Here is a 25506-nt window from a genome sequence, read left to right on the forward strand (position 1 = left end):
GTCCGGTCAGTCAGTTTTTCACTCTTTATGTGTTAGAATTCACATCTACAGAGGAGTTGGTGTGTTAAGGTCGGTTTTGTTTCTTCTTTCATTGATATATTTAAGAATATGAGTTTAATACTTACCGATAAAGAAAAATAAAACTGTAATGTAACGCAAGGGAACATTCAAGACTTTTTTTCTTAGATAATATATTCCTTAAAGAGTTTTCACTAATAAATTAAAGCAAAATATTGGATGTAAAGGAGGAAAACAAATAATGCACACGTTAGTCTTCACTTATTTAATCTGTCTCTATACAAAAGGAGTAGCTCTGACTGACTGATTTGTGCTTAGGTCACATTGCTTACGCTAAAAATTTGAAATATCGAGAACACATAAGATATGTAACATAAGGGAGACTTTTCCAAGTTACGTGTAGGGGGTGAAGTGGGAGCTGAATTTATTTTAATAAGATGTCCATATCTTTAAATTCCTTAAGATTACAGACACGAAATTTGCAATTCGTTTGTTTGTTTGTTTGTTTGTTTTTTTTTAAATAACATACATGTTTAGAAGTGTTTTGTTTGATATTTAACCTAAAAGAGTTCGGACGAATTCTATATGAAACGCGCAGACAAAGGAACGGAAGATATTATCCGCAGTAACAGTTGAGGGCATTTACTAGTTATTAAGAATAAGTGTATAAAACATGAAATCTATAACAGACTTAAAAAAAAAAAAAATGCTGGTTTAGTAGTAAGTGTGTGCCATTGGTGCATCGTGGATTCGAATTCTATGAGCGCTTCGAAATTTTAACACATCACAGTGGTTCGTGCCTATCCAAATATCCAAGTGCTGTGGTACTTCCACAACAATTTTTATAGAGGCGTTGGAGAGTACTTCCAATTATATGCCCGTAGCCAAACTCCCTCTATAAAAATTTCTTCATGAGTACTTCTGAAACATGTATTTTTGGATACGGCACATATTAGTTTCCTAAGTGAAGTCTTGACCCGGTTTCGGTAGGCCCCATAGTTTTGGAGCCATAGACCTTCAAATTTCATGTTTTTATGTTTTCGAAAGCCTATAAATCCGAAAGGAAGCGTTTGTGCACCCAGGATGGTCTATACTTTTTGTCTTATCTTAGTGTCAGGAATCACCTTCCAAACGATGTCGGTGTTGTTTTGAAACACCCTATATATATATATATATATATATATATATATATATATATATATATATATATATATATATGGGGTCGGATTTAGGGGAGTGCACGTGCACCCCCCTCCTCATCGTTGCAAATATACACTATCTAAAATGAGAAGCTAGCAATGAAAAAGCAACACTTTCCGAAACCTTCTGTTAACACGTTTCCGTTTGGGTCTTAAAAGAAAGCAGAGCTTTGCAAAAGCACTAGTTTAAGTCGATAAAGGATTCACAAAGCAAAATAATATAACATTTGTCAAGTACGGAAACAGAAGCCAGGAGGACAGAAGTCTTTTTCTGCATAACACCCTCTTTAAAATATTTTCCTCCGTTCTATACATTAGCGTTGTCAGGCGTAAAGTATATTGTCACATGTCACTTTGAAGAGTTTCAGTGTGATTGGTTATTTTGGTCTTGGTGCACACTCCTTCAGAAAATCCTGGATACGACCCTATATATATATATTACGAATGGCCAAAATTTTCCGGAATCCGGAAATTTTGTTTTCCGGAATCGGAAAATTTACTTTCCGGATTTCGGAAAAATTCCGGAATTCAGAAAAATTCTGACATTCGGAAAAATTCCGGAATTCAGAAAAATGCCGACATTCGGAAAAAATCCGGAATTTAGAAAAAATCGGATTTTTTCCGATTTTAGTTTCCGGATTCCGGAAAGTAAAAATTCTGGAATTGGCCATCCCTAGCTAGTAGCTGTTAAAAGAGAAACACAATAATGAATATATATACTGTATTAGTTTCTTGTAGTTGGATATGTCTTTATCACTTACGTAGACAATTGCTACTGCAGTTATTTACTGCTTTATGAGGAAGGTCTTATTTTCACACACAAAAAAGTCGCCGGTATCTCTCAAACATTATCGCGTTCCCACCTGCAGCTGCTCCAAAGCACTGCAAACTACTTTTTAACCAGGCGAAATGCAGTGAAGGAAAAGAAATCTCAACAAATATTCTAATAACATTCGCTTATTGTCAACATACCTACAGTGAGCGCAGAAAGTGTTCGTACACCGTGCATACTTTATATTGAAAACAGCTAGCATGAGAACGGGAGGTGGAAAATATATATATAACCAGAATTAAGACTACACATTCATACATTTTATTTCTATATACAAGAGAAAGGCCAAACAAACACAATCACTGTTTTGTTCAGAAGAAAAGAGAGAATTCCTTTTTTGTAAACGCAAAAAGTCACCGTACCCTTATGCTTGAATTAATGCTTATAAAGTATATTACGTTCAGTGGCGTGGCGTGACACTTTCATAATTGTTACCGGTTGTTGATATTACAAGTATCTCTTAGTTTTTCAATATCAGAAAATCTAGTACTTTTTTTCTTTTAGCGTATTAATCATTTCAGACTATACGCATTGGCAACGATTTTTTAGGGGAGAGTCAAATCTCACTTCATTTACCTTGATCTTTTTAAAGAGTGTGGCTGTTCAGGTTCTTCCATTTTTTACTAAATATAATCGAAACCGTCTCTCAATGATCTTAGATATTCTTCAAAGTCATCTATTTTTTTTCTGCAAAAACTTACATTATGAATTTCCTTCTGTAAGATATTGAACTAGGTTTCTTATCTTGATCCTATAACATAAAACAGTTTAAGTAAAAAATTGAAGTCAAAACTTTGAAAGGTTTGGTAGAATTTTTCTGCACGAACTCTGGATTGAGAATCTCATTCGTCGATGTTTTCGTCATGGATTTAAAAAGTACTAACAGTTCGTCTTTAAAGCTATACAACACATCATTTATCCTACTTCTATAGTTCCACCTTGTGTTTGAAGCTGTTGGGATACTTTTGTTGACTACACGGGCCGGCAGAAAGCCCAAAAATGGAGGGGGGGGGGGGGCTGGCTGAAGTTAGCGGGGCCCGATCCAACCTTATTATAGTTAATCACCATATTATAGTTCATTTCCAAGCCTACTGTGAGAATTTTAGGGGGAGCAGCAAAAATTTAGGGGGACCCGACCCTCCTAAACCCCCTGGATACGGGCCTGTGACTACATAGTCCAAAGCATTTGTTCTTTTTGAAGACTTCGAGAATAAAGCAAGTCACAACATAGTTTTAGAAAAAAAACTTACACTCTTTTGTACAGTCAACGGACTTTTCTAACACAAATTAAGCCTATGGGCATGACAATGAAAAAAAATAGACTTCTGTGCATCTTTGTTTAACAAGAGGCTGCTGCTTCCTACCTCACCAACCATAACCGAAGCTCCATCGTATGTTTGAGCAACAGGTTTTCCGTATTGAAAACTAGTCAGACTGTCAAACACAATTTGGGACAGTCAAATTACGGTACGATGAAGACGATTGCACAGTTCTTTTTCAACACATCAAACTGCATCAAAGTGCAAATTCAACTAGTAGGCTAGAGGCTAAAGCTGGAAATTTGCTGAATCGAAAGTATTCTATGTTAAACTAAAAACAAAATATTTCCAACTTAATTAGCATAAATCCTAAATAATAATAAATATACGAATTAGAAGGAGCGCCGGGAAACATCTTTACTTCTCTCTAATTATCATTACTATGAAATTGTATACTGTTAAGACAATGAAATAACTTTACGAATACGGAAATTACAGCCAACTTTATATACTTGGATTAGGAAGCAAACGAAACACTATAGTTGAATCACACTGTCAGCTCGATCCTCTATAGCGAGAGGAGAGCGAGTAGAATAAACATGCTGATGATATTCTAGATTCTCCTTGTTTTGACAGGGAACGTTCCTATTTTTTCCTGTTCCACTCAGCCGAACGGTAACATAAGGGCCATTCCAAACGTCCAAATACGAGCGCGCAGGATGCTTCTGGCTGGCATGCTGGAAGGTGCTTCTGGAGTGAATGACCGCTATCGGGGTTCACGTTACCTCTGAAATCTACGGTATCAACAACAGTATGTTCCTATTTGGCACTGGCAGTGTAAATGCGGCATAGGCCGTCCGAACTAAAAAGTTGTTGATGAAATTTAGATATATATGAAAACAACGAAAAACTCATATTTTTACCGTTACCGCCGCTAACAGCGGTAATATGCACTACACGCCCCTGATTACGTTATTTAATATTTTGTGGGATTACCCTGTGCGTTAATGATTGTCTGTAGTCTTTGTAGTCTTCGTGGCATTGATTTCACCTGTAGTAGTTCGTAGTTCTGTAGCTTCGGGACTGATTATGTCCCATTCTTCTTGAATAGCTCTTCTCAGGCCTTCTTTAGTAGAGAAGCTGTGCCTTCTGATTCTTGTCTCCAGAACAGACCATAGATGTTCTATGGGGTTCATGTCTGGGGATTGGGGAGGTGTGCGAAGCTGTTTCAAGGTATTATAGAGTAGCCACAATCGAGTATTTTCCGCTGTATGTTTGGAGTCGTCTTGCTGAACAATAAATTGTTTTCAAGAAACATCTTCTGCGCACTAGTATGGAGATTTTCTTTAATATGTTAATATACACTTTGTGGATCATCACTCCATCGATAAGGTGGAGACGACCCACTCCTGAGGCACTCATACAACCCCAGACGAGCACGGACCCTCCTCCGTGTCTTACTTTAGGGACGAGATTTTGAGGATTCATCTCTGTATTCACCTTGCGCCATACCATACGCCTCCCATTGGACTCGATAAAATTAAATCTACTTTAGTCCGAAAATATGACCCTATTCCAGAAAGAAGCCTGATCCCTTATCTTTATACTCTTTTTCAAACTTTAGTCCCTTTATGCGATTTGTCTTGTTCACCCAGAACATTTTCCTGGCTATCCGACCATGATACCCTGCAAATATTCCGCACTGTACTGGCTGATACTTTAACACCGCATGTTTCCAGATCCGTTGCCAATTGCACAGCACTACTTTTTGGAACCTTTTTTTCTTTCCCTAATAATGTAACGTTTATCTTGTTCACTCAACACTCTTGGTCTTCCAGCTCTTTCTTTCTTCTCTTTTTTTGTTTTTTTTTTTTTTGTTTTTGTTTGTTTCGCACAGTGATAGAAGCATTATATATCGCAATTATTGTTTGTACTGTTGAATGAGGCCTGTCTGCAAGGTTTGCTATCTTTCTCAAAGACTTACCTTTCTTATGCAATTTAATAATTACTTTTCTTGTCTCCTCATTTGTTTCTGTTCGGTTGCTTCCCATTTTGACAGCCCACCGTGCAGTTTTTTCACTCCTATTCACAACTAAACTCATTCTGTTACTCGTCATGCTATACAGAGGTGTATACTCAGGTGAATACTAGTGAACCCCAGTTGTGGTATCTTTGTTTCGTATTCGTACGTCAGGTGTACGATCACTTTTTGCGTCTACTCTATACACTTTCTACGGAATTTATTTACTTTCTGACCAGGGTGGAAAAAAATCATGATTTTTTTTAAAAAAATCATTTTTGTTGATTTTTTTTATTTAAATCGATTTTTTTGATTTAAATCAAATCTTTCTTCTCGTAAATTACAAGTCGCGAACTGAAGAAAGAGCATTAGGAATTAGTATTAAATGCTAATTATGCCATTTAAGTGAAAGTATTAGGGTTGAATTTTGAATTAATCCCCAGTTGTTAACCTCTGTTAATCCCAAACAATGTTTCTTAACCCTTTTAAATTATGGCTTTTTTAAAAAGGAAAATTCAGTCAAGCAGCTATATCGTCATCCCTATTTATCCTAGGATCACGGTTCATACCTCATTCTCTTCAGAATAGAACAGCCTTTGAAACGGTAACATTCGCATTTCTCTATCATGTCCCTGATGCGGGAAGTTTTGAGAGAAAATGGAATTTTTCTGATTTTTTTTTTCAAATTTTGATTCCCTGTGGACTCCTTGTGTTAACGCACATATCTCAAAATCAACTGAGAAATACTAAGGGGTGTACTAAATGTGTGTATAAAATTTCAAGCTTTTTTGAATAGTAAGGGCGGGGAAATATTTAACAATGAGCTAAGAACATGCCCACAATGCCCCAGATAACCCGCATGTAATATAAAAATTTCCTCAGATATCTCTATTTATCCTAGGGTCGTCATTTGTATATTATTCTCTTCAGAATAAAAAAAGATTTTCAAATCGTATCATTCAAATGTCTCCATCGTGTATCTGGGGCGGAAAAATCACGAAAAAAGGGATTTTCTGTTAAAAATACCCTTTTTTACTTTCTACCCCTCTGGACCAACCCCGTGTTTTAAGGTAAAGATCTGAAACACTGAAAAATACGAAGGGGTACATTAAATAAATCTGCAAAATTTCAATCTTCTAGGTGCAAAAGTAAATCTGAAAAATTTGAATCTTCTAGGTGCAAAAGTAAGCCCGCGAAAAATAATATCCCCCAGATTCCCTTATAAAACAGTATCTCAGGTAACAGTTTCCTGAAACATCCCTATTTATCCTAGAATCATGGTTCGTACGTCATTCTCTTCAGAATAGAACAGCCTTTCAAACGGTACCATTCATATATCTCCATCTGAATCGTGGAAAAAGCTATTTTGTTAAAAATATCTTTTTTTTACATTTTCCTTTCTGACCCCCGTTTTCACGCAGAGATCTGAAAACATCTAAAAAAAAAAAAAAAAAAAAATACCAAGGGATGCACTGAACGAGTGTGCAAAATTTCAGTCTTTTGAATGCAAAATGTAAGCCTGCCAAAATAATAATAATAATAATAATAGGCATAACAAAAATATCTTTTTAAATTTATGATGTCATCACACACTATTCTCGACGCAGAAATGCGTGAAAGCATATGTAACATGTTCTACAATGCCTTCAGTCTTGGAAAAAAAAAAAAAAAAACGAAGTAAAGAGGTTTATTGGTACTTTTTTAATCGAATAATGAAGATTCGATTTCAATAGAATAAAAACAGGTAATATAATTTAAAAGGTTAAGCATTAAGGAAAAAGTATAGCAACATTTATCAAAATGTCACTTTTTTTCACAAAAGTTACTGATATTTGGTAGGGGCATATTTTTAAAAAATTGGAACTAGCTTGAGGCAGGAAATACATAAATTTCGCCTAAAGTTATAAATCTTTAAAAAAAATCTGAGAGGGGATAGGACTCCTCTATATATGCCCTATTATCCGGGAACAAACAAGCAGACGCGCACACGAAAGAATTTTCGTCTTAAATGCCGATGGTGATTTCCCCGTTGGAATAGTTAATGATTTGAAAACCCAAACCCATTGTTACGAAGAGAAGAAAGCAGCATTGCTTCGTTACCCGTTCAAAACGGGATTTTCCCAAATCATCCAGTGCATGACACTTGTTTTCATATTATGCTGTACATACTGTACATTTGAGTCTCATTGTATTATGATTATTAACTTCCGTAACCGAAATAACAGAACAGAAACGGGATTTTACTTATTTTCACTTTAAATTATTTTATTTCGGAATTTTGATTTAAATCAGCGATTTTTATTAAAAAAATCAAGTGATTTAAATCTTGATTTAAATCGTGATTTAAATCAATCCACCCTGTTTCTGACCATTAAACTTGTCTTTGTGGTTCTTTATTGATATATTCATAAAGCTTAGTTTTCATTATTCATATTGTGTGTGTTATTACACTTCTTAAATTTTCTGTTTCTTTTTCGCAGGCATTCTCGCTTCAATAGCATAAGTGTACGAACACTTTCTGTGCTCACTGTATGTACAGTAAATACAAATTTATAATTTTTGACTTTACGAAGTATACAATGTAATTGTTCAATAATTAACATAAGCAGGCATTCATTAATTTATATTAATATAATAATTAATAAAACTAATAAGCGGGTGATTGATGACTCAGTGGTAGAGTTTTCGTCTATGGTATTCTAACCCAGGACATGTGGGTTTTCGATAGCTAATTTTGTGTTCGAAAATTTTTCCGGTGGTAGGCCTACTCTTGGTTCCCTTTCTTATATTTGTTCCATCATCACTCATTAACGAATTTAGTTTATCAAAACTCTATAGCCATATATTCATTCTGTCCGTCAGTGAAATAAACAGTCTCAAGTACTATCTGATGGATTACCATCAATTTTGGCCACGATGTACAGAGTCAATAGTTAAGAATCGAGTTCCCTGATGAATGTAATATTCAAACCGGAAGCGGTACAAATCAACCATTTCCGGTTTCAACGTTAATCATTATATAGTAAATATGGTAATAGATAGCGAGAAGAGGTTTCCAGTAATCGACATATATAACATTCATGTAGATAGAATGTTACCCAATTTGTGCATCTGCTGAAAATAATGAGCTAAGGTATTTAGAGAGCATTTTCCGCTTTAGAAAATGTGTGCTTGGTAAAGAATGTAGAGAATTAGTTAGGCATGTAGCTAGAATATGGTAATAGGAAGAGGGGGGGGGGTCTGTCACGAAATACTGTGGTTATTTACCAGGGGCTCAATCATTCTAAACTATTTTATTGGCAACATATATTGGTTCGTTTAGCCAAGACTTCTAATGGGGGGATGATATGAAATACTGTGGTTACACACGAGAGGCTCGATCAATCTAAATATTTTACTGACAACATACCCATATTGATTGGTTAGGACAATAAAATGAGGATATATTAGTAAGTATTTTACTAAGAAGCTATGAAGAAATCTCGAGTAAAAGAATATAAAAAAATATTGAAAAAGATATAGTCTTCCGAGGTCATTCGAACGGTGTCGAGAATTTTGCGTCTGGGAAATTTGCGCCCTACCTCAAGAACAGGGAAAATTGCGCCTGCGAAGTACCTCCACCGGGAAGTTTGAGCCCTGCGAAATAAAAGAACCTATTGGAGCTTACGCATTTGCTCGGAAGGGCTGACATTACAGCATAAACAATCCTCCCCCCACAACCATGTCATTTGTGATTTATTTTCATTGTGGTTATATAAGGGGAGAATAAACTTCAATATAAGCCAAAAGAACTAGGGATGCGCACGAGACGAGTCGAGACAGGATTTTCCTGACAAAATTCGAGTCGAGACACGGCTCTTCCAATAGAGAAATATACATTTTTCGAGTCGAGACATCACTTTTACAGCACATTTTCGAGACGAGACAGCTAGAAATCTTGTCTCGTGCGCATCCCTAAAAAGAACACAACGGATCAACGCAATCACTGCTTCTTACAGAGATGATTTTGGGGGAACACTGGCCTCCTCAGAGCTCGCAGAGTGCCCCCTCGGAGGAGACCAAAATAATACGTCTATAATATAATAATAAATAGAATAGTACCAGCAGTGACCCCCCTCCGGAACACTAAGTGTGCCCCCCGGAACATTTTTTCTGAAAGAACGACTGAACGCAATTGTGTGTTTGAAGTGTAATTCCAGCAAGTAAACACACTGTACATAGTTTTTTTGATAATATTACTGAACTGATTTTACATTCACTTTACATTTTCTTTTCTATATTTTGTGTCCTGAAAAGCCAAACAACTCGCAAGGATTGTGAACAGAGATATCTGGGTAGAGCCAAACAGCCTTTTGTAGATTAAATTATACTCTTTGATTATATTAATAAATAATTATATATCAGTCATTTATACTTTTATTGTAAATTTTGTAGTATAATGAAAAATTGTATTTGTATGGATTGCCCTTTAGTGAACTAAAATTGTATTTTTTTCATTTGTTCGGAATATTATAACGGATGGAGTAACTCACTGAGACGATGAGAGGCAAGCCTAGTTCAAGTGTGAGTGGAAGTTACTTTACACAATACAAAAATAAGTTGAATTGTAGGGCGCTAACATCCCAGTGCAAATATATTGCGAGCGCATTTTTTCCTATTTTTGTGGTAGGGCGCAAAATTCTCGCATTTAAGGAAAATATAATGTCCGTGAAGTTGACAAGCCACTTATGTCAGACTCCAATTTCGATTTTAAACGTCGCTAGTGCTACGTTAGTGTTCGATAGTGACGCAAATCGTTAATACTCCACAGATAACGTGTGCTTTTTAAATAATGGATATGTCTTCTAACTGCATGCCAACACGCCCACTTCTAAGAATCATCTCAAAAATGAGGTTAACCGTTAGAGCAAGTAAGTGCTCATTAGTGCCATTAACATTAACGTTAATGCCTCCATCGTACGGCCCTTTGAGTAATAATAACACCACGCTCTTTGCTAGTTTCAATGCGTCCCTATATTCTCGCGAACATTCTGACGTGCCCAAGTTAGTTACTATTTTTTTTTTTTTTTTTTTTTTTGCAACCATTGTTTATCTGTTATTGTTTATTGTTTATTGCTAGTCTGCAGACTAGTCCTTACATTAATATGCCATTGTCCTTGATAATCATTGCGTATTTACAAGCAGTTTGTTATTACTGTTAGAAGATATTAAAAAAAAAACAGATAAAATCTACTACTTAACGGTTCATATTTTTTTTTACAGTACATAAACGATTAATAATAATAATAATAATAATAATAATAATAATAATAATAATAATAATAATAATAATAATAATAATAATAATACTATTCCAGCATAAAAGTTATCAATTGCATCACACTGGCAACAAGCGACGCATATTTTAACTTCTTAAAAATTCGTTTCTCACGATTTTCTGGAAAACTACGTATGATAACATCTTCATTATGTCAAGTTGTTTATCTCAGTGTGATATATGTATTACCTCTGGACAATATCACAGTAAAACAAAAATTAAATATTAGGAGTACATCGTACTTTTGGACTACATCTCATTAACCATGGGACGATTGAGTAGTGTATACTTTAGGATGTAAGTTTCAGCTTAACTTGCATCATACATTCTTAGGATTACAAAAAGGAAATTTGTTCGTTTGCATTTGAACAAAATTCTTAGGATTACAAAAAGAAAAAATATTTTTTCCGAAATCCGGATTTTTTCCGAATTCCGGAATTTTCCGATTTTACTTTCCGGATTCCGGAAAGTAAAAATTCCGGAATTGGCCATCCCATATATATATATATAGCATAAATTTTGGTCCTCGTTGCTTTCTCCTTATGAGACGCGTTTTAATTGATAAAAACCTATCACTTAAGGTTTCCTTACAGAATGGAGATGAAATATATTCTTGAGCGCTTAATTGATTGCAGAAACCAATTCTCATTCGATATTACAGTTTTCTACTCTATAGCTATCAACGTTAAAACAGGAAGTGGGTGATTTATGACACTTTCGGTTTAGATAGAAGATGGCACCTAGACGCTAAATAGATTCCGAAAGGCCGCTTCTCGCTATCTATTATCATTTCTGTTTTACACAGGTCTATATTGAAACCGGAAGTTATATACTAAACTTCTATAACTTCCGGTTTTAGTAGACAGTTAAGGATGGAGATGAGATGTATTCTTGGAACGTTTAACAGATTCCACTAAACCAGTTCTCGCTATCAATTACCATTTTCAGCTCTATAGCGGTCAACGTTGTAACCAGAAAAGTTGATTTCTACTTCTTCCGGTTTCAATATCCGCTTCATTAACGAATTCGATTCTCTAACATCCTGGCCAATTCACGAAGCAGTAAATGAAATGAAATCTTTAAGTTCTACCTCCCACGGTTATGACGGTTAGGCTAAAGGATACTGTAATGATAAAAAATGAATGAAATGGAAGGAAAAACGGGGCAACCCCGAGAAAACCCACGCACAGTGTTTGTCCACCATAAAGTTCATTTGGCGCGAGCTTGGATCGAACCAAGGATCCCATGCACCAGAGGTGAACGCTCTACCACTTAGGCACAGCGGTTCCTTCACCAAACAGTGTTTGATACTTTTTGTCGTACGGACAAACGGAGAGGTATGAGAGAGAAAGGAGTTTTGATAAACAAGACATTAAAAAAATAAAAATAACGAAAAAAAAAAAAAAAAGATACAAACTTTGTCCTCTCCGATGAAAAGTCATGCGAACACCCATGAAAATGTGGTTTTATATCTGAGTCAATACAATATAAAATCCTGAACGCTTTGCTTCAAGAAATCCATTGGATTCGAAGTTATTGATACCATGCTCACAACACTCGAGGCTTAATTCATAAAATAATAAATGAAAAATAAAATTCCATATTATAAACTTACTTTTCTTCCTTTGATTCTCCCGTTGTGTTGCACCATTTGATTAGTGACTTCAATAATACGTTAAGGCGTCTATCGTCACCAGTGCCATCTCCATCAATTAACAGACGCCTTCTAATTACATCCTCTGAAACACGAAAACAATAGATCACCATAATTACTACTTGATACCATGAGATGCACATCTAACTCACTCATTTATTCTATGAATTATGGAACCCGGAGGTTCAACGCCGCATCCACAAAAACTCTACATTGACTTCTGTCCTTAGCCAATTGAGGATAGTTTCTATTTCGTATTTCTATTTCTGCAACATGTAACCTACTCTGGTTAGATTTTCAAGGAAATAAGAAATTTTAACGCACCTGATTTAGTGAAAGGAAACTTAATCAAAGATGACAGGAAAGACTAATTTTTGAATACTAGTGTACCTAACGGGTTATGTATTTAGCAAGATTTCTATGTGAATGTCACTTTGTTATTGTATCTGTTGATGTTGTTAGTTAATCAGCCTAGATGAAATATAGTGGTGTAGTGCTTTGTCTAAACAAGTGAGACATTTCGTGCTGCTTGTTTTAGAGAAAATAAAAGCCTGATTTAACTTATGATAGATAACAAAGCTACCTAAACCCAGTATATAAAAATTTGTTCGTGCACGTGTGCGTTCCAAGTACCCCACTGAGCCACCTTTTACCTGCAAAGAAAGTGAGTCAGGAATCTATCAAAATATTCTTCAATTAAACTGCTGACCTCCAGAATTAAGTTTAAGCATGATAACATTAATTACATAAAGCTTACAACCTCTCTAACAGTTTTCAAAATGGCAAACTCAAGACATTTTGCTTGTGAGTTTAAAAAATAATAAATTAATAAAATTTCCTTTGCAACACTAAGCGGACTACAATTTTACAAAACATTTGAATGGAAAGAATTTATATATATATATATATATATATATATATATATATATATATATATATATATATATATATATATATATATATACGAGGCCTGTCTAAAAAGTATCCGACCTTAATTTTTTCCACGCAAAGTAGTGATTCTCAGGCGGCGCCACCGTGCACGGTGGAAGGAGGAACCTTAATGCGCATGCTTGAATTTTTTCACCGCGTTTGCGTGTGCCAGTTGTGAGCTGGTGGTCGCGAAGTGAGGTGCTGTTGGTAGTGTTCGTCGGATTTAGTGTTTCTCGCAAGATGACTGAACGAATTGAGCAAAGATACTGCATCAAATTCTGTCAAAGGCTGGGTGATTCTTAAAGCCAAACAATTCGTAAGATTCAGCAGGTGTTTGGAGAAGATGCGATGGGTGTAACACAAATTAAACAATGGTTCAACCGATTCAAAGATGGCCGCACATCAGTCGAGAGTGAGCAGCGTAGCGGCAGGCTCCAAACTGCTCGGAATGCAGCTGTTGTTGAGCGGGTGCGAAATTTGGTGATGGCAGATCGCCGTTTGACAGTGCGGGAGATTGCAGAAGATGTTGGAGTGAGTAAAGATTCTGCACATGCAATTTTGCGTGACGATTTGAACATGAAACGAGTGGCTGCTAAATTTGTACCCAAGTTGTTGTCTCAGGAACAAAAAGACACCCGTTTTGACGTTGCACAGGACCTTCTGGACACCACCAACACTGATCCTGGGTATCTGAATACCGTGATAACTGGAGATGAGTCATGGGTGTACGGATACGACCCAGAAACAAAACAACAATCGTCTTAATGGAAGCATCCCGATTCTCCAAGGCCGAAGAAAGCGCAGCAGGTGCGAAGCAAAATCAAGGTGTTGCTGACTGTTTTCTTCGATGCCCGTGGAATTGTGCATCACGAGTACGCACCGGAAGGACAAACAGTGACAAAGGAGTACTATCAAGATGTTCTCAGGCGACTCCGTGACGCAGTCCGGCGCAAAAGACCAGACATGTGGACAGCGAAGAACTGGCACGTCCATCATGACAACGCCCCAGCACATTCATCCCAATTGATCCACACGTTCTTAGCCAAACATGGAATTACAACCGTTTGCCAACCTCCCTACTCTCCAGACCTGGCTCCTTGTGACTTCTGGTTGTTTCCAAAATTGAAGACGCCTCTGAAGGGATCCCGTTTTGAGAGTAGAGAAGACATAATGCGGAACACGACGACGGAGCTGAACAACATTCCAAAAGCAGACTTCCAGCGGTGTTTCCAGCAGTGGAAGGATCGGTGGGCTAAGTGTGTGGAAGCACAAGGGGCCTACTTTGAAGGGGATTAGGGTCCCAAATCTGTCAGGTATTCGCAACTATTTTTCTGGCCAAAGGTCGGATACTTTTTAGACAGCCCTCGTATATATATATATATATATATATATATATATATATATATATATAGCCACTCAACCAACCAGACAGTAAGAAATTTCGTCGAATGTTGATTGGCCTTTAAATGACTTCCTTAGCAAGAAATGTTATATTGTTACAAAATTTCGATATTTGCCCTCTTTACCGGTGCGAGCGTACCCTTTAGCAGCAAGATGTATTTCTGCAAACTATCATTTTAACTTATTAACATTAGCTAATAGTTATCCCGAGCGTCTTGGGAAATGGAATTACTTAGACTTGCTGATCAAAAGTGTAGGGATCTGATCCTGTGTGAGTTTCTCACCTCATCTAGTGTGGCTCTACTACAATCGGAGTGTTGCTATCCCTATTATAGCCTTCCCGGAACACATCCACTTACAACAATGTATATGCTGCCCTTTTACCTACACTATGCCTGTAGGGCACTGACGCTAGGGTCCTGTATGCTGTAGCATTAGATATGTACACAACATCACGCATATATACATATAAACATAAAGAAACAGGGTAAGACTACTAATGCAATATGCATACGCAACCACTTCACCGAAATTCACTCGCCAACACTATTTACATTCTCACGCTATCATGTATAAACTTCAAATACAAGCAACTTGGTCCGCTGCATAAAATAAATCAAATGAACTCGGTGTCGAATCCCGGGATGTGAATCTACAAGCTCCTGTTGCTGATAGTAGTCCAAATATCCTAAGCTCTCGTGGAGCACATGAAAGAAAATGATTGTACCAGCTGGTGGCTGGATACCAATACAATATTTTCGCCAACGCTGACAACGCAAAAAAGTTATAAGAGGGCACTGTATTTTTAATCTTATATATTTATGATGAGTGGCTAAGGATCAAAAGACAAAACGTGGACAACAAAATGAAAAAATAAATAAATAAATATATAAAAAAATAAAAACTCCCGAAAGATGTTGGCTACAATATATCCGAGCATGGCCTATAGCCCATGGCAAATTTACTGAATCATGTTATTATTATACACTGCCCACAAAAACATTCTGAAATACGCGTACATGACAATTAAATAGGAACTTACTAAAAAAAAATCCTTTTTCACAAAAATGTGAAGATTTGTAAAGTTATTTACATGAATCAACAATGTTCTCTGCGTAAAGCGCGTTTAATTGTTTGTTGTCACACTAACCGCCACTACCGAGCACTTGCCCTACTACAGTAGCTACTGAAAACTGTTCGTTGGAAAGGAACAACAAAAGTTGAATAAAATGACGAAAAGTTCGTGATTAACTCTGCAAAGCTCACCCTCTGCTATGAGAATTTTCCTTAGATCTAGTATTCCTGTTTATATTTTGTCATTCAGTCGAAATTCGTGAACTGCCGGCGATCCACGTGAGATTCTCAGAGTTCGATTCTTGTTGCTGACAGTCTATAGCCTAGATCTTACCTGCCCAATTGAAGAAAAGCCACAAGTGGTGCTTCTGCTGCACGAAATACCATTCCACAAATATTGTTCTGGATCACTAGGGAAACTCTGGATAGCGCGAAATTACGTACGAAAAATAAACAGTCCAAAAGTAAAACTTCGTTAACTAGCTACCCGGGGAAATGAAAATTTTGGACTACAGTCTCAATTGAAGCGTAACATTCGCCACTCCCTACATTTACAACCCATTCAAGTAAGAATTAAGTTGATTAATTATAATAGGAGAACAATAGAAAGAAATGTAGAGATCTTATTAAACGCTTGCAGGGACATGGGTTTGGAAGTAAATGCAGAGAAAACTAAATACGTGGAAGTGCGTCGGGACCGTAATACGGCAAATTATGGATGCGTTAAAATATTAAATAATACTTTTGATAAAGTGGATACTTTCAAATACTTAGGATCAATATTAACAGACGAAAATCAGATTCACGAAGAAATTAAATGTCGACTAAAACCAGGGAATTCATGTTATTATTCAGTTCAAAATTTCTTGTCGTCGCGAATTCTGTCGAGGAATTTGAAGCTTAAAATATATAATACGATAATCATGCCTGTTGTTCTATATGGTTGCGAAACAGGGTCGCTTACTCTGAAAGAAGAACATAGACTGAAAGTATTTGAGAACAAGATCCTGAGACGAATATTCGGACCCAAGAGGAACGGGAATGGGGAATGGCGGAAACTTCATAACGAGGAACTACATAATTTATACGGTTTACCAAACATTGTTAGGGTCATCAAGTCTAGGAGGCTTAGGTGGGCAGGTCATGCAGCTAGGATGGAAGAAAATAGAAACGCTTTCAAAGTCTTGCCTGGAAGAGCAATCGGAAAACGACCATTAGGAAGACCTAGGCGCAGATGGGAGAAAAATATTTAAGATGGATCTCGCAGAGATAGGAATACAAAATAGAAACTGGATTCAGTTGGCGAAGGATAGAAGTCAGTGGAGAGCTTTTGTGAACGCGGCATTGAACCTCCGGGTTCCATAAGCCATAGAGTTAGTTGGTTAGTTAGTTATATACTGCATTCAGTACTTATGTAGGATTTTATATTTCAATGCACGAAACTATACACTAAATTATACGTGCGAGGTTACTAAGTATACGTGATGTCTTGGCTAAAACTCACCGAAGACTTTGATTGGAGGATTAAAATCATACGATAGGGTTTTTACCTCAGGCGGCTTTCAACAATCGAAATATGAAACCAACTTCTTATCGCTGAGCATAGTTAACAATGACAAACAGAAGAATAACTAGTTTAAATCACAAAGGCGAAGAGCAAACGCTGGGTTGAAATATATGTTCTAAATAGTTAAAAGTTAGTTAAATAGCTCTGAACTCTTTACTTTTACTATAAGAACATCTTGAAAACTAAAAGAAAATAAGATTAAATACTAGAAATAAAAGATTTGTTACTGAGGAAAAGCCTGCCATGATACCTGTAGACGTAATAAAACAAAAATATAATTAATAAATTGTACAACACAATATGCGATGTACACCACTGCCCAAGACGCCGGTTGCATATTCTACAGGATATCAAAAATTTTACACTGAAATTAATAAAAATAATATAGCTATAGGTATAATAAACATTATAACATAAACACACACTAACTAAATGCACTTACTGTGTAAGGGTTACAAACATCAATGACAATAGTGTCCTCCCATCTGCGCCTAGGCCATCCTAATGGTCTTTTCCCGAGTGGGTTTCCAGTTAACGATTTGAAAGCGCTCATACTTACTTCTATTCTGACTACATGACCTGCCCACCTGAGTCTCCTAGACTTCATAGTCCTAGTAATGATAGGCATTCGGGTATAAATTATGAAGTACTTCGTTATGAAGTTTCCGCCAGTTTTGGTCTCCGTCCCTCTTGGGATCCGAATTTTCGCACCAGGATTTTATTCTCAAATGTATACCGAATCAGCCTTCTCTTTCCTGTTTTTAGTTTAAACACTGCACCTTCCGCACTCTAAAGTACAGTTAACGAAAGCTGGCCTCTGATGGTAAGCTGCAAATGTAAACAAAACGAAAGGGAGGATTGTTAGCCAGTCACTGTTGTATTCTTTCACGTTGTTTCTAGGCAATGACCGCGCTGTTGCCGCTAGTTGAGGGTTGAATTTTCTATGAAATAGTTGTTTTACTGTGCTGTGTATAGTGTTCTTTCAAATTAATAATAACTGTTGGTTGTGAATAGTTTCAGTGTGTGCTGTAATTTCGAAATAAATATGACCACTGACTATTCTGGAACAACAATGAAAAACGAAAGTGGTCCAACATATAGAAGCCAGTCACGGAAAATGATACAACGTTAGGTGCTATTACGAAGACGAGAAAAAGAATAAAAGATTCCTTTTATCTCACTTTAAATTTTCTCCTGGATTCGTTACGGAAAGACAGTTTTTACGAGTGGGAAGTCAACTCTGCAGAAAGTACTTAAAAAAGATAGGGTTTCGACATAAGAAATTTTTAGGAAGGAAGATTTTATTAGATGGAGGATATAGTTGTTATGCGCTGCTGTTTTTTGAGGGAAATGGCAAATATTGAACTCGAGAAAACATGAATCAATGATAACCACTCAAATAGTGAATGTTGGACTGACTCGATACCTAAAATTACAAAACCTGTCTCAATTGGTAGAGGGAGATTGATTTTGTTGCACGCAGGCACACGTGAGGGCTTCATACCGAACTGTCTTCTTCTGTTTAGATCACGTAAGACAACAGACAACACATATTTAGAAGACGAGACGAGCTCCTGGGCAACACTATTCCCCTTCAATCTTCCAAGATTTTGGTGGCTATGGACCTGTGCACGAAAGATAAACTATAACTAAAATGTTTAAATAAACCTGTTAATTAAATTTTAGAATGTCTAACAAGATCCCAAGCCCAGTACATCATTTATTATTGATAATTTTCTGTTCTGATGCCTGTCTTCCATTGACTCTAAAGTAAAAGAATATCTTTTAGTTGGCTGTTCGCACAAAATTTGTATTCGAAGTATATGGAAACAGTAACTTAGTATATTTTGGGAAGGAAGAGTAACTTACTATATTTTGGGAAAGCTACTGAGTAATCAGCTTAACTGTAAAAGTTCAATAAAAATACCTTCTGGTAGGTGAAAAAATAGGATTTTTTTAAAAAAAGAATTTCGAATAACAACTTCGATTCAGTATTAGAAGATTGCGAAGTCTCTCTCCATTAGGTGAATAAAAATATTGAAGCTGCATAAATTTCGAAGTTGATGTACACTCAAGGCAACAACATTTAATTAATATATTTCGTACTAGTTTACTTTTGGCACACCACTAGAAAGAATTGTTGGAAACTATAATTCTTTCATTAATTTCCTTCTTATTATCCCTTAAAAGGTTTCCGTTGGGCGACACGAAAATATGACTTGGCATAAATAAATTCAAGAGGGCCACCAGAAGTAATTGTTGAAAATTTACAATTTTGCGTATAAACATGACTTCCGGATGTATGACATAAAAAATTAATGCGCAAAAAGCACAAACCAATTTGTGCTAGGTGCCACGAAAAAGCACGAATGCTATCTAACCAAGTCAGAGCCGGGTGAAGCTGGTGGGCCCGCGTGGTATCGCCGGAGTGCGTCCGATGGGAGGAGATGGTAGGTATACGCGAAAGCGAGAACAGTGAAAATAAGTGGGTTTTGGCAATAATTCGAGTTTCAATAACACTTGTCATGGTTCCATACTACTAACGCTCCACTTGTAAACATAAAATACAGGTTTTGTAAACTGTGCAGAAATATACAGCCGGTACAAAAATAGCATCTAATAGAGTCATCTTTCATTTACACTCATTTATGCCTCGTAAAGCACTTGTAATGATTTTACACTAGTAATCCTACACTTGTAAACCTAAAATACAGCTGTATTATATTGTATTTGATTCTGTCGGATGTAGAAATTTTGTCCTTATAAACATGCCTTTTCAAGCAATGTATTGAATTTTACCTGTAAATCTTCCAAAATGTGGTCCGAATAAACTACACCAGCAACATATGTTCTTTACTTTTCTTGTGGATTATCAATATTCCAAGTACTGTTATTGTTGTTATTTGGAAATCATACGTTCCCGTCATATTTTTACGATTATAAAGTTATGACTTTATAGTAATTTGTTAAACATAGTAATTTGTTGCCAGACCTGCTGTGTCTGTTCCAGAGCCTTTGGCAACAGTCTCTCCAATACTCCACGAGCTCTACGCAACTGTCAGAAGCCAGCTCTTTTTAACTGTACTTAACTCCGTCCTATCCAAATCTGCTCGTGGCGCAATAAATATCTGTGCTATTCGCCTCCTTCGCTTGCTAACACTCTCAAGCTCCTGAATTTGGCAGTGAGTCGTGAAAGAAATTAATTCGATCAGTATACTACTATAGGTGCAAAAGTCACTTATAAAATTAAGTATATCATTTACAGTATACATATTCATGATTTTTCGCTCCGAAACACTTTACGAGTACACCCACACTGAGCGATGGTGTTAGTGTGAATGTAAACGTGTGTAAGTAAAATAAGCATTAGACCTTTGTGCTGTAGAGTACGTCCAGCATGTTAAGACTTAGGTAAGGTTAGAGTTTCTTTCCGCAGATGCACCAGAACTACTCAAAAATAGAAAAAATACAGACGAAACAAAGTAGTAAAATGGCTTCCGGTTAAGTATTATATCGTTCTCTTGTTCAATGTGGTGCGTTTGAATTTGACATTACTCATTTGCTACATCCTCGTTTACGGATACTCAACGTTGCTGATACGCTGCTTGCTATGGACGCACCACAGCGCGGACCCACCTGCTACGCCCCTTTCTGACTCACTTAGGTGTGATTTGTGCTTTTTAATGGCAACTTTGTACCAGTTAGTTCGTATTTTTTGCACTGTAGAGTTTACAGCATACGTTCGTACGTAGTATTTACACCCATAACGATTACGCACTCCTGAAGTTAATCTGCACGACAGACACTCAGATCATAACAACATAATTAAGTTTGTAAGAGTACCAAAGGGTAAGAAAATACATTTTGAAGCAATCTATTACGTGAATCATTCTAGCTCACATATGCGGAATATATGTCAATTACTTATCTTGATGTAGACCTATCTTCAACGTAGTAGGAGGTTCTTTATTGAGCCGCAAGTTTGGATAGCAGTGGTCTATATGAAATTTTCTCAGTATCGGCCACCTAGCCTTCACCCAACCAAACATTAATTAGGATTAAGTGCCGGACAGTAAGTCTAGAAATATGAAAAATAGGCTACGTGAACTTTACAGGAAAGGTGAATTAGTTAGTTTTCATGAAATTCATGCTAACAAATCAAGTGTAAAGTTGTATTTTCAAGCGTTCTATGCTGCATCTTGTTGGTACTATTGTGAATGGAGTCATGCTGACATCAAGCATTGCGGTGTAATGAGGAAATTAATTCCTAGCATTCAAAGATGACATTTTGATTTTGAGGTTTATAACAACCTATCCCGTGAATAAAAAGTTACTACGTTATGTGGAGCGGCACAGAATATTGATATTGAGCAGAAAGTGTGGCAAATGTAGGAAGGTATCGAAAATAAAGAAATGGAGGAGCAGTTACGTTTTCAAATGTGAACTTCGTGTTTATGGTGTGAAATGGAAATGTCATTGATAAAAGTCGACAGTGAAACGTAGTCCTACTTGTTTCGAGAACGCAGAAGTTGTCGATAGAGAAGGTACCTAAGCTAGTGTTTTTAGCGACATCCTTGTTTACACGCATATCCACCATTATTGATGCGCCTATTCACGACGGACGCATACCCTCGATTACTACTCGGGTCCTCCCTACTGCACTCCTGCCCTGACTCGGCTAGACAACATTCGTGCTTCTTAGTGGATACATAGCACAGGTTAGCTAGTGCAGTGGGTTAACTTTATAATGCCCGCTCCAGCTGGTATACTCACTCAGAAACGACGAATTAAACTCTATTAATTTTATGAAAATGGATCAAAACTTTCCTAACCTTAAGATAACCCGTTCCTACCCCTACCCTATCTAGGTTCACTCGAGCAGACGGTATACAAAATAGAAAAGTCACAGGTAAGATACGATGTGAAAGAATGAATATGAACCTAAATAATTACAATCAGTGCACAGCATATTGAAATGAATTTTGAGTGATATTGAAAATATTGTATGTGTAAGTGTGCTCTCCCATTATTCTCGTTTATGTGTATAAAACCCGTTGCTAACGCGTCTGCTCCCTACGGACGCACGCCCTCGCTAACGCTCGGGCTTCCCTGCCTTGACCCGGTTAGATAGCATTCGTACTTTTTATTGGCCCAAATTGGTTCGTGTTTTACGCACTGTACTTTTTATGCCATTCTTTCACATTGTATTTATATTGAGCCCAACTGAACTCAATCTGTACGTAGTAATGGAGCTTCTCATTTAGTGCATGCTCTGTTAAAAGAAATACAAGACTCTAACCTGATCTGAAAATGTAAAAAATGTGTCAACATTTGGTACAGCGGGGGACACTTCTAAATGGTACACCTTAGCCGTAAATCTCCATATGGCTGTACCATTTAGAAGTGTCCTCCGCTGTACAACAGCCTGCTCAAGTAATGCCCCTTATCTTACTGTATCTTATGCCTCTTACCTATTAAAGCGACCCTACTTATCGATGCGGAGATGGAGCGTGTTGTAAAGTTTATCTACTTAAGGTTTTTTAGTCCGAAAAACTGGACCTACTTTGCGACTCAAAGGTCATTAATTACTTCGCGAATAATGATGGACTGGTATTGCTCATACAATAATATTAAATACTCTTTATGATCAACTAACTCATAACAATTACAGTTCGTAAATTTAAAACAAAATGAATAACTCTACTTAACTCACCGTCTCCCATAGTGTGTATTCCTGTTTTGACAACTTTGGAAATATTATATTATACTGGAATCAGCTGAAGATTTCGAAAATTCATGACCCGGAGAACTTAACAACAACTCCAGTGTCTTGTCTTAAACAAACGGCGCCATTTTGGATAACAAATGAAAGCACAAATTTGAACCAACAATTAGTTTTTATCATATGATAGGGCCATATTCCATGCCTATTAAACCGTAAAATTTGCAGTAAGTTTGCAATAATCGGCGTAGCAGCTTTATAATAATGGTTTCATGCGTTTTCATGTGATGAGTTGCTGTAAGCAGAATTTTGCCAAAAATAATACGGAATGACCCCAATGAGCAGAATATTACAAAATTTAATCTACATAGACGTACTTCACTAGAATTTACATCAACGCAAAACAGAGGTCTCTATTCCTAATGGTTATATCAACACAACACGAAATCACCATCATAGTTTGCGATTATTAGAATAAGAGCTATAACTGACTTTTGCAAGAGTTGTGTTACATTGCGCTTCGCAATTTTAAGGAATGTTGGAAACTGAATAAGACCCAATATTTGTTCTATTTTGGAATAATCAATATTACATACTGATTTTGGAATATGAGATCAGTGACGTTAATTTCGCATTTAGCAATCATCTATTCTCCAGAACAAGAGTCCTCATATATATATATAACCTACGTATAGGGTCTGTGGGGGCATCTTCAGTAACAGTTCTCGTCATTGAAATGTAAAATTTGCGAGGGAATATGCTGCAGGGGCGGAAATGGAATTTCACAATAGTAATGGAACGATCATAAAGAAATACAGTCTTATCAGGCTTTATCACCCATTTGCTATCTTAACCACTTTGTTGGAAACAAGTGTTCTTAAGTTCTAAGAGGAAACAAAAAAGAATATAATACGTTGTCCTCTTGGCTCTAACGTTTACTCCAGCGTTGGAGACGCATATTCAGTGTTCAAAGTGGGAAAAAAGCAGAGGCGGTATGTTTTACTATAATTTTGACTCGACATACCGGCTGTATAAATGTTGAAATACAGTCTAACAGATTGCATTTTTATTTACATAATGACTCAAAATCATGGGAGAGCTTCTCCGTAGTTACAGGGAAAGGGAGCATGGAAATACTTTGCCCTCCGTCCCCAACTTTTTGAGAAAAATAGAGAATTATGCACGATATTTTAAAAACGAGTTTTTATATGAACAATTTCTCGTGGGATAACTCTCCGACCTCCACTCGACTGAAGGGTATTCCAGATCCCCAGAAGGTGCGTCCCCTCCACAGCAGACAACCTCTAAATCCGCCCATCCTAAAATTTTCAGATTAGAATACCCCCAAAGTTCTCTTCGCACTTGTACACGGAACGACCAAATCCACTATTCCATTATTGTATGTCAGGTACGTATATTCTTTAAATTTAGCCTCCCATTGTGCTTTAGTAAGATAACCAGGAAACGCAGCGAAATTCGTGTAATGAGGATTAACTTCCTGATTAATTTATTGGGGAAGCATGTAAGAGAGTTGCTTTTTTTATTTTTACTAAAAGCTTCTCTATGTTGAAAATATTTAACTTATATTAATTAACAGTTTCAGATTGAATTAAAGGCAATCGCTACCCAGATACGAATATTAGGGATACGTTCTCTTAGACACATATAATCACTACACCCGTGTTCATAGTGTTATCCAATTATTAGAAAGAGGCAAAAACACTTTTCAATGAAAACAACACATTTATTGATTGCATAAGCTATATATATATATATATATATATATATATATATATATATATATATATATATATATATATATATATATATATATCGATATCGTAGATACTGGACTCAGTTATGCATTTCTTTCTTCCTCATTGTAAACACAAAAGAAGTCCTGACGAACTCATAACAATACTTTCCGACTTCAGTTTAAACTAGTCGCCTCAATACATTGCTTTTTGTTTAGGTCCATGATTCATTCCTTTCTGTCATATGACCTTTATTTGCAACCAACACGAGTTCTTTCATAGAAGCAAGGGGTGAATTTCCTTATAGACACCTCATTTTAGAAACAAAAGGTAGGAAAACTAACAAAAAATGTCGATGTTTGTCAACTTAGAAATTATTTCTGTATAAGAAATAACATCTTTGACATGCAAACCTATTCGTCAATTACTCTGTATTATAAAATGGATTTATTAAAGGATATTAGCGTCCGTTTTCCAGTGAGGCATGTCTTGATCACTGAAACACCAGAGACGGTATGGCATACCACCGCATACCGTCTCACTTCGACCACTGGGCATGTTTAATTCTTGGCGGGAACTCAGATGGCTCGAATTCCATGTAAAACAATTGATCTAGGCTTATATGTCGTTGGTGTTGAAAGGGATGCTACACTTCAATGCAGAAGCACAGTTTAATGTTTACTCTTAAACATAAAACAATGTTGAAATATGTTCTTGGCACAAGCAGGGATATCAGGAGGATAGACGGTCAATTACTCA

General features: G+C 36.6%; 1 protein-coding gene across 2 annotated transcripts in view; it reads right to left on the reverse strand.

Annotated features, from left to right (window-relative positions):
- Nucleotides 1-23142, reverse strand: part of thoc7 (THO complex subunit 7) — a 45052-nt gene extending 21910 nt beyond the window's left edge. For both annotated transcript variants that reach the window (XM_081756488.1, XM_081756489.1), the window contains exons 1-2: nt 22985-23142; nt 12261-12384 (exon numbers count right to left, since the gene is read on the reverse strand). In XM_081756488.1, coding sequence (XP_081612614.1) covers nt 12261-12384; nt 22985-22994 — 134 coding nt within the window. In that variant the 5' untranslated portion in view covers nt 22995-23142. The remainder of the gene's footprint in view (nt 1-12260; nt 12385-22984) is intronic.
- Between the last annotated feature and the right edge of the window lie 2364 nt (nt 23143-25506).

The sequence above is a fragment of the Thermobia domestica genome, chromosome 4 (assembly GCF_964235325.1).
Source record: "Thermobia domestica chromosome 4, izTheDome1.hap1.1, whole genome shotgun sequence".
Lineage (NCBI taxonomy): Eukaryota > Metazoa > Arthropoda > Insecta > Zygentoma > Lepismatidae > Thermobia > Thermobia domestica.